Source organism: Bos grunniens, chromosome 3 (assembly GCF_055505025.1).
Source record: "Bos grunniens cultivar Pamir isolate PY7600 chromosome 3, Bosgru_T2T1.0, whole genome shotgun sequence".
Lineage (NCBI taxonomy): Eukaryota > Metazoa > Chordata > Mammalia > Artiodactyla > Bovidae > Bos > Bos grunniens.
The window spans coordinates 110275930-110286823 of NC_141167.1; the positions used below are offsets into that span (position 1 = coordinate 110275930).

General features: G+C 40.3%; 1 protein-coding gene across 1 annotated transcript; it reads right to left on the reverse strand.

Annotated features, from left to right (window-relative positions):
• Positions 1 to 9086: 9086 nt before the first annotated feature.
• LOC147376775 (olfactory receptor 10T2-like) lies at positions 9087 to 10019 on the reverse strand. Its single transcript, XM_086394102.1, has one exon. It carries the CDS (start codon positions 10008 to 10010, stop codon positions 9087 to 9089), a length of 924 nt encoding a protein of 307 aa, XP_086250228.1. The 5' UTR covers positions 10011 to 10019.
• Between the last annotated feature and the right edge of the window lie 875 nt (positions 10020 to 10894).

Genomic DNA, 10894 nt, shown 5'->3' on the forward strand with positions numbered 1-10894 from the left:
GTGTAATAAGAGGCATACTGAAGCATGTGTCCATACCATTTCTGTCCTTTATCGAGCCCATCTTTGCATGAAATGTTCCCTTGGTATCTCTAATTTTCTTGAAGAGATCTCTAGTCTTTCCCATTCTGCTGTTTTCCTCTACTTCTTTGCACTGATCGCTGAGGAAGGCTTTCTTATCTCTCCTTGCTATTCTTTGGAACTCTGCATTCAGATGGGTATATCTTTCCTTTTCTCCTTTGCTTTTCACTTCTCTTCTTTTCACAGCTATTTGTAAGGCCTCCCCAGACAGCCATTTTGCCTTTTTGCATTTCTTTTCCATGGGGATGGTCTTGAAACCTGTCTCCTGTACAATGTCACGAACCTCCGTCCATAGTTCATCAGGCACTCTATCTATCAGATCTAGTCCCTTAAATCTATTTCTCACTTCCACTGTATAATCATAAGGGATTTGATTTAGGTCATACCTGAATGGTCTAGTGGTTTTCCCTACTTTCTTCAATTTGGACTATGAAGAAAGCTGAGCACCAAAGAATTGATGCTTTTGAACTGTGGTGTTGGAGAAGACTCTTGAGAGTCCCTTGGACTGCAAGGAGATCCAACCAGTCCATTCTAAAGGAGATCGGTCCTGGGTGTTCTTTGGAAGGAATGATGCTAAAGCTGAAACTCCAGTACTCTGGCCACATCATGCAAGGAGTTGACTCATTGGAAAAGACTCGGATGCTGGGAGGGATTGGGGGCGGGAGGAGAAGGGGACGACAGAGGATGAGATGGCTGGATGGCATCACCGACTAGATGGATGTGAGTTTGAGTGAACTCCGGGAGTTGGTGATGGACAGGGAGGCCTGGCGTGCTGCAATTCATGAGGTTGCAAAGAGTCGGACATGACTGAGCGACTGAACTGAAGCATGTGTCAGTGAAGAGACAGCAAAGCTATAAAGATGAGCACCTCACAGTGAAGATTTTCTTAAACATAACCAGGGCTAAGATTTGACTAATGAGTTATGAATAAAAATACTGATAATAAGAAAGCTAAGTAGAAACTACTGAATGACTAAACCTAAGATATTCAATGAAAAAAGACTAAAGAGAATTGCTGAGAATTTCTATTTCTTCTATTGACTACTCTGGTTATTTAAACAAATACTCTTTCTGAAACAACTGAAATTGCTGGGGAATATTTAAAAATTTTCCTTAATGCATATTTATCAGCTGAAAGCATTGTAGGAACTTCCAGGTCATAATCTGAGAGAAAGAAAGAATCCTGAGAGAAATGAAGTACTAAAAATGTCTTTTACATGGAGGATATTTATTTATCTGGATGGAATTACAAATCCAGCTAGTGATATGAGGGAATCACAGAATGAGGCAGACAGAAATTAAGGTTCAAGACCCACCAAAATAGGGAGTCAAACAGTAGATCTACTTTAAGCTGGGACTCTGAGAGAGGACATAAGATAAACATAAAACAGAATTAAGCCCATCTTTTAGCTCAGTGTGGAAGGTTCTGATGGGAGTTGTCTCAAGGCTGACAGGAGATATGGTCGGGGTGGTGAAAATAGATTCACTTATGAGAGGTTGTAATTGGTAGGCCCTCATGTTGATTTGCATCTCAAAATCACATCATCACTTAACTCAAGAAACCTCAGGTCTGGATCTAACGTATAGAGCGTCTAAATTGGTAGTGCCTCTAAGAATCTGTCAGATACAAACCCAGATTCAGCTTCTGGAAAACAGCAATATAGAAATTATAAAAATAAAAACAGAAGGAAAAAATAAAATTAAAAAAAAAAAAAAAGAAGAAATGAAAGTGTCTCTCTTCATAGAAGACATGCTGCTGCTGCTGCTGCTGCTAAGTCACTTCAGTCGTGTCCGAACCTGTGCGACCCCGTAGATGGCAGCCCCCCAGGCTCCCCCATCCCTGGGATTCTCAAGGCAAGAACACTGGAGTGGGTTGCCATTTCCTTCTCCAAGGCATGAAAGTGAAAAGTGAAAGTGAAGTCGCTCAGTCGTGTCCGACTCTTAGCAACTCCGTGGATTGCAGCCCACCAGGCTCCTCCGTCCGTGAGATTTCCCAGGCAAGAGTACTTAGATGTACTTAGATGTACAAGAGTACTTAGATGTACAAGAGTACATAGATGACATGATGGTCTACAAAGAAACTCTCAAGAATAGGGAAAAACAAGCAGTCAAAAAACCCCACAACAAACCAAAAACAAAAACATAAAACCCTCCTGAAACTAAAAAGGCAAGATTATAGCAACATTGCTATACTAAAGTTCACTTTCCTCTATATATCAGCAATAGGCAATTGGAATTTGAAATTAAAAATACAAATCATTTATATTAGCAGCAAAAAAGAGAGATGCTTAAGGATAAATTACAAAATATGTACAAGACCTTTATGAGGAAAATTATAAAATACTAGTGAAAGATATTAAAGATCTTGTCAACTAAAAAAAGATGCACAACTTGAGAGTTGTGAGTTAAGTTTTATTTGGTGCAAAATGAGGACTGCAGCCCTGGAGACAGCACCTCAGTTTGTTCTAAGAGATTGCTCCAAAAATGCAGTGGGAGAAGATCAATATATGCTTTTGGGGAAGGGTAGTTCAGGGCAGTTCAACGCAATTAAGCACTTATTTTACAAGAGATTTTCTGCTAGTCATGAGGAGCCGATGAAGGGATTTAGTGCTTTTCTAAATATCAAGAGAAGGCAATGGCACCCCACTCCAGTACTCTTGCCTGGAAAATCCCATGGACAGAGGAGCCTGGAAGGCTGCAGTCCATGGGGTCGCTGAGGGTCAGACACGACAGAGCAACTTCACTTTTACTTTTCACTTTCATGCATTGGAGAAGGAAATGGCAACCCACTCGAGTGTTCTTGCCTGGAGAATCCCAGGGACGGGGGAGCCTGACGGGCTGTCTTCTATGGGGTCGCACAGAGTCAGGGATGACTGAAGTGACTTAGCAGTAGCAGTAGATATCAAGAGATGTAAAGATTGGGATCATGAAATCAGTTCCTAAAAATAGCTAAAGACATGTTCCACAAGATTCCCTGAAGAACAGAGTGCCTCACTTGGCAAATGCCCTTGTTGTTCAGGTGCTGGCAATGCTCTTGGCAAGTGCCAATTTGTAGTTGACAATCTCAATACATGGAGAAATAGTCTATGTGGATAGGAAGACTGAATTTTGTTAAGACATCAGTTCTTCTCAGACTGATCTGTAGATTTAATACAATCCCAGTCAAAATTCCAGCAAGTTGTTTTGTGGAATATCAAGACTGACTGTAAAGTTTATATGCAAAGGCAAAAGACTTAGAATACTAACATAATACTGCATATTAACTATATTTTCTAGGTTCTGTGTCAGATGTTTTGACTCCTTTGATCAGCCTTGATCGCCTTTTGGAGCCTCAGTTATCAAGGAGGGACTGCTCTTCCTAAGTAGGGTTAGAATTTTCCAATTCCTGGAGATAACAAAGGACTTTCTTTAGAGCAAGTCTTTCACATGCAAACTAATCAATCCAGAGCCCATAGCCCCTAAAGAGTTAATGTGCTCTTTGTGAATCTCTTTGACTGTAGTCTCTCAGGCTCCTCTGTCCATGGGATTTTCCAGGCTAGAATACTAGAGTGGGTTGCCATTTCCTTCTCTAAGGCATCTGCCTGATCCAGGGATAGAACCTGTGTCTCCTGCATTGCAGCTGGATTCTTTACCCACTGAGCCATCTGGGAAGCTTACTTGTCTGCTTTTTCAGGATCTTACACTGTTCTCTTGTCCTAAGCTTGGCATGTCCCATCTTCTCTTGGGAATTGTGTGCAGTTAACTATCTTTCCAATGGCAATTGCTTCTTGATATGTCGTCCTCACCACATTTGAAGGAAAGTTAGATCTTCATTTAAAAACATATTGAGATAGGAATAAAGTCAGAAAACTGATACTACCCAACCCCAGCAGGTTTAGCAACATATGACTCTTTTTAATCTAGTCTACACAAGCAGTGTAATTGCTGAGTCATAGTTCATTGTTGTGGGAGAAGGCAATGGCACCCCTCTTCAGTACTTTTGCCCAGAAAATCCCATGGATGGAGGAGCCTGTTAGGCTGCAGTCCATGGGGTTGCTAAGAGTCAGACATGACTGAGCGACTTCACTTTCACTTTCCACTTTCATGCATTGCAGAAGGAAATGGCAACCCACTCCAGTGTTCTTGCCTGGAGAATCCCATGGATGGAGAAGCCTGGTAGGCTGCAGTCCATGGGGTCGCACAGAGTCGGACACAACTGAAGCGACTTAGCAGCAGCAGCAGTAGCAGTTCATTGTTGTAGATTAAATTTTCAGCAAGAGCTCTTTTTCCCTTTCTAAATCTTCTGCTCTGTGACTTTGCAGTTGCTGCTTTTAGATGCAGAGTATAATTCTCAACCACAGAATTTTGGGCTTGGTTTTGGGATTTAATGCCAAGAAAAAGAAGTACAAAAAGGCAAAATGGTTGTCCGAGGAGACAATACCTGAGAAAAGAAGAGAAGCTAGAGGCAAAGAAGAAAAGGAAAGATATATCCACCTGAATGCAGAGTTCCAAAGAATAACAAGGAGAGATAAAGATGACTACCTCAGTGATCAATGCAGAGCAATGAGGAAAACAATAGAATGGGAAAGACCAGAGATCTCTTCAAGAAAATTAGAGATATCAAGGGAACATTTCATGCAAAGATCGAACTACCTAAAGGACAGAAATGGTATGCACCTAAAAGAAGCAGAAGAGATTAAGAAGAGGTGGCAAGAATACACAGAAAAACTACACACAAAAAAGATCTTAATGACTCAGATAACCATGGTGGTGTGATCATTCACCTAGAGCCAGACATCCTGGAATGCACAGTCAAGTGGGCCTTTAGGAAGCATCATTATTAACAAAGCTAGTGGAGGTGACGAAATTCCAGTTGAGCTACTTCAAATCCTAAAAGTGATGCTGTGAAAGTGTTGCACTGAATATGCCAGCAAATTTGGAAAACTCAGCAGTGGCCACAGGACTGGAAAAGGTCAGTTTTCATTCCAATCCCAAAGAAAGGTAGTTCCAAAGAATGTTCAAACTACAACACAACTGCACTCATCTCACATGCTAGCAAAGTAATGCTCAAAATCCTTCAAGTGAGGCTCCAACAGTATGTGAAACAAGTACTTCCACATGTTCAAGCTGAATTTAGAAAAGGCAGAGGAACCAGAGATCAAATTGCCAACATCCACTGGATCATCAGAAAAGCAAGAGCGTTCCAGAGAAACATCAACTGTTTTATTGATACACCAAAGCCTTTGACTGTGTGGATCACAACAAACTGTAGAAAATTCTTAAACAGTTGGGAATACCAGACCACCTTATCTGCCTCCTGAGAAATCTGTATGCAGGTCAAGAAGCAACCGTTTGAACCGGACATGGAACAATGGATTGGTTCCAAATTTTGAAAGGAGTATATCAAGGTTGTATATTGTGGCCCTGCTTATTCAACTTATATGCAGAGTACATCATGCAAAATGCGAGGCTGGATGAAGCGTAGTTGGAATCAAGACTGCCTGGAGAAATATTAATAACGTCAGATAGGCAGATGACACCACGCTTATGGTAGAAAGTGAAGAGGAACTAAAGAGCCTCTTGATGAAAGTAAAAGAGGAGAGTGAAAAGCTGGCTTAAAACTCAACATTCAAGAAATGAAGATCATGGCATCTGGTCCCATCACTTCATGGCAAATAAATGGGGAAACAATGGAAACAGTGACAGACTTTCTTTTCTTAGGCTCCAAAATCATTGCAGATGGTGACTGAAGCCATGATATTAAAAGACACTTGCTCCTTGGAAGAAAAGCTATGACCAACCTAGACAGCATATCAAAAAGCAGAGACTTTACTTTGCCAGCAAAGGTCCATCTAGTCAAAGCAGTGGTTTTTTTTTTTTCAGTAGTCAGGTATTTATGTGAGATTTGGATCATAAAAATAGCTGAGAGCTGAAGAATTGATGCTTTTGATCTGTGGTGTTGGAGAAGACTCTTGAGAGTTCCTTGGACTGCAAGGAGATCCAACCAGTCCATCCTAAAGGAGATCAGTCCTGAATGTTCATTGGAAGGACTGATGTTGAAGCTGAAGCTCCAGTACTTTGGCCATCTGATGTGAAGCATTGACTCATTAGAAAAGACCCTGATGCTGGGAAAGATTGAAGGCGGGAGAAGGGGATGACAGAGGATGAGATGGTTGAATGGCATCACCGACCTGATGGACATGAGTTTGAGGAAGCTCTGGGAATTGATGATGGCGTGCTTCCCTGTCTGGCGTGCTGCAGTCCATGGGGTTGCACAGAGTCAGACATGACTGAGCAACTGAACTGAACTGACTAGGATTTATGTTAGCCAATGAAATACAGGCAGAGGGATAGTTTGCCAGTTTCAAAGTATTGTTAGCCATTCAGTTGTGTCTGACTCTTTGAGACACCATGGACTGTAGCTGACCAGGCCCCTCTGTCCATGGAATTACCCAGGTGAGAATACTGAAGTGGTAGCCTTTCCCTTTTCCAGGGGATCTTCCAGACCCAAGAATTGAACCCAGGTCTCCTGCAGAGAGATTCTTTACCATCTGAGCCACTTGGTCAAAAAATGAATTGCAGGTTTTTTCAATAAATGCTGGAGAGGATGCAGAGAAAAGGGAATCTTCTTACACTGTTGGTGGGAATGTAAAATAGTACAGCCACTATGGAATAGTGTGGAGAGTCCTTAAAGAATTGACAGTAGAACTGCCATATGACCCAGCAATCCCACTGCTGGGCATACACACTGAGAAAAGCAGAATTGAAAGAGACACGTGTACCCCAATGTTCATTGCAGCACTGTTTACAATAGCTAGGACATGGAAGCAACCTAGATGTCCATCAGCAGATGAATGGATAAGAAAGCAGTGGTACACATACACAACAGAATATTACTAAGCTATTAAAAAGAATGCATTTGAGTCAGTTCTAATGAGGTAGATGAAACTGGAGCCTATTATACAGAGTGAAGTGAGTCAGAAAGAAAAACACCAATACAGTATATTAATGCATATATATGGAATTTAGAATGATGGTAACAATGTCCCTATATGTGAGACAGCAAAAGAGACAGAAGTAAAGAACAGACTTCTGGACTCTGTGGGAGAAGGTGAGGGTGGGATGATTTGAGAGAATAGCATTGAAACATGTATATTACCATATGTGAAACAGATCACCAGGCCAGGTTGGATGCATGAGACAGGGTGCTCAGGGCTGGTGCACTGGGATGACCCTGAGGGATAGGATTGGGAGGTAGGTGGGAGGGGAGTTCAGGATGGGGAACACATGTACACCCATGGCTGATTCATGTCAATGTATGTCAAAAACCACTACAATATTGTAAGGTAATTGGCCTCCAATTAAAATAAATAAATTAATTTTAAAAATGCATTGCAGGTTTTCTGCTACCAGCATTAGATGAACTCTCCCAGTCCTTTTAGACCTGGTATCTGGAATGAAAATAACTAATGCAAATCAAATTCCAACCTATCCAAAATGGTCAAATCCAATGAATGTGAAACTTGAAGCAGAGTTACCATGTTGAACCCAACTCAGAACAGCAAACCATAACATAACCTGCTGACACATAACAAGACCTATTTTTATTGTAAGAGAGACATACCATAAAATTTTCTGTCTTATCCACTTTTATGTGTGTAGTTCAGTAGTATGAACTATACTCACATTGTTATAAAACAGATCTCCAGGACGCTTCCATTTTTCAAATCTGAAACAGTAACCATTAAATAACAACTCTCCCTTCCTTAAGTGAAATATGCCAGTCATAAAAAGACAAGCTGTATATACCATAAGGCATTTCCTGATTTAATTCTTATGTAAATAATGTTTTATTTATTTACATTTTATAGAATTTAAGTTATAGGTACGTGCTCACACAGGAAACTTATTTTTAGATCTATGTTATGTGACACTTCAACTTTTATCCCCCTCCACATAACCAAGTAAAATCTCCTATTACATGTTGCTCAATTGGAAGGCTGAGAAATGCACACTTAAGAAATTAGGTTCATATAAAATTATGTTGCTTTATTGAGACACATCTTTAACAAAACCCACAAAAAATAATCATGCAAATAAGTGTAATCCACTTATATAGGTGATTACCGTTTGGTTATTTCTTATAGCAAAGCATGAAAGAAAGAGGGAACTGTAGTTTATTACTCTTTTCCTACAATACCTATTTTAATACTTTGCTCATATTGGCAGATTCACAGAACTCTTGGATGGTCAACTCAATTTCACACTGCAACTGACATTATTGCAATCCTAGTTTATGGAATAAAGAAAGGAAAATGAAGGGATGTGGGAATAAACTAGCAATTTTTAATGCTTCCTTTCAGAAGAGCACCAAATTGTTTTGGATCTATTAACTCCTTTAGTTCTTACCATGTCCAAATGAGAAGGCATTAAAGATGTCATGTTACATAGGGAATAACTGACCATGAGAGAAGTCAAGTCTGACCCATGGCATTTGGCTGGACAATGATTCAAATCAATATTCAAACCTCGGTCTTTATGATTCCCAAATCCATGTTTTCTGCTTTACCATCAGCCTCATGGAACTTTGATCTCTCCTCATCTATCCATAAATGAATTATTCTCTTTGTCTATAATTTTTTATTGTAAAATTGCTTTTACCTCAAAAAATATACTGAAGCATTCAGACACTTTAACAACATTCTCTATTGTTTCCTTCCATGTAGGAAGAATATTAACAGACTGGGCATTCTCAGAAAAATAATGCAGTATTTATAGTATTTATGAGAAAACTGACATTTTAAATGTTCAATAATAACATAGATTGAGTCTTTGAAAGTTGCCACATTCACATAACTTTCTGGAGACCAAATGGTACAACCTCTACAGTGAATAGAGGGCAAACAGAAAGGTCTTTCCAATAAAAATAACACTACCTTCTTCCTTGTTTTCTTTTTAAAATAAAAACTATGTTTATTGGCATCTTATCCTGGATACTTTCATGAATATAATTTTCCTTACCTAGCAACTCATACAGTTTTGGAAAGCAAGTACCTACTGAGAACCTTTTTCAGAGCTGTCTTTACTTCTTTGTTTCTTAGTGTATAGACAAGAGGGTTAAGTAGTGGGGTAATCACTGTATAGGTCACTGCCACAAGCCGATCCTTATCTGAGGAGTACAGGGATGTGGGCCTCAAGTAGATAAAGGAAGCACAACCATAGTGGACAATGACCACTGTGAGGTGGGAGGCACAGGTGGCGAAGGTCTTACGCTGCCCCTCTACTGAGGAAATCTTGAGGATGGTGGAAACAATGAAGACATAGGAGATGAAGATAAGCACTAAGGGAACCAGCAACACCAGAATGCTGAGGAAGAAGATAACCATCTCCTTCAGGTTGGTGTCTGTGCAGCCCAGTTTTATGACAGGGGAAATGTCACAGAAGAAGTGGTTGATCCGATTGGAGGAACAGAAGGGTACACTAAACACCAGGACGTTGACAACCACAGAGATCAGGAAACCACAGAAGCTTGAGGCTAAAACCAGCTGTGTGCAGGTGGCTCTGCTGACAATGAGTGTGTAGTTGAGAGGGTTGCAGATGGCAACATAGCGATCATAGCCCATTACAGCAATTAGGAAACAGTTGGTACAAGCCAAGCCCACAAAGAAATAGAGCTGGGCCACACACCCAGATAATGAAATAGTTGGAGCTGTGGAAAGCAGGTTGGTCAGCATTTTTGGTACAATGACCAAGGTGTAGCACGTTTCAGAACAGGAGAGGACAAAGAGAAAGAAGTACATAGGGGTGTGCAAAGCCCGATCCAGATGAATGACTGTCATGATGGTGTAATTGGCCGTCAGAGTGGTCAGGTAGACCAGGAGGAAGATAAAGAAGAGAAGGATCTGCAGATCCCCTAGGTTTGAGAAGCCTATAAGGATGAACTCGGTGATCATGCTCTGGTTCTGTCTTTTCATTGGTCACTGCAAATCAGACTCAGACACTCTGCAACAGGCAACAGAATGAATTTGACAAAAGTGAATGCCCCGGAATAGACCATGTCTGTGTTTCTGTACAAAGTTGACAATACTAATCTGATAAAATGAGTAATAAACAAGTTAAGCACATTGATCAAGGGGTGAGGGGAAAGCAGTAGGCTTGAGGAGTAGTGGGATAAGAAAACCCCCAATTCAATAATATCTGAAGACATTATTTTCATTTTTGGAAGTTGTTTCCATTTCTCTGTCTTCTTATCGGCATACAAGCTTCATACATGATGTGTTAAATCAAGAGGTGATCTTAAAGTCATCTCATCTAAACCTGTGAGTTTATGGAAACTGAATTTCAAAAAGATTAAACCATTTGCTTAACCTACATGAGAGTGACAGTCCTGGAAATCACCTATCTTCAAAGTAATTTTATGAAAGTATGAACTAGAAAAAACAATTGAAAAGTCATCTCTCTAGTCCCTCATATACTTGAGATAAATACCGCTTGCTTACATATACCAAAGTGTTGAGATTTATTTGCTCATGATTAGTTGTGAAATCTTTGAGATGGGCTTAGAATGATCTCATATATTGGGGTTTCTCTTGTCATGAGTGCATGGTAATTTGGGATTAAGAATCTAGCTAAAGCTCAAGTCATGCTCAGAGCATGCCCATTCTTGGGCTGACACTTTCACTCTCTTGACCACTTCCTCTATCTCTGATGCCTCCATAATGTTCTCAGAAAAAGCCTCACAATTTTCTGTGGGAGACCTGTGATTTGATTCAGAAATAACATAATTCTAAAACCTTTACACTAGTGACTCACTTGAAAAGACCCTGATGCTGGGAAA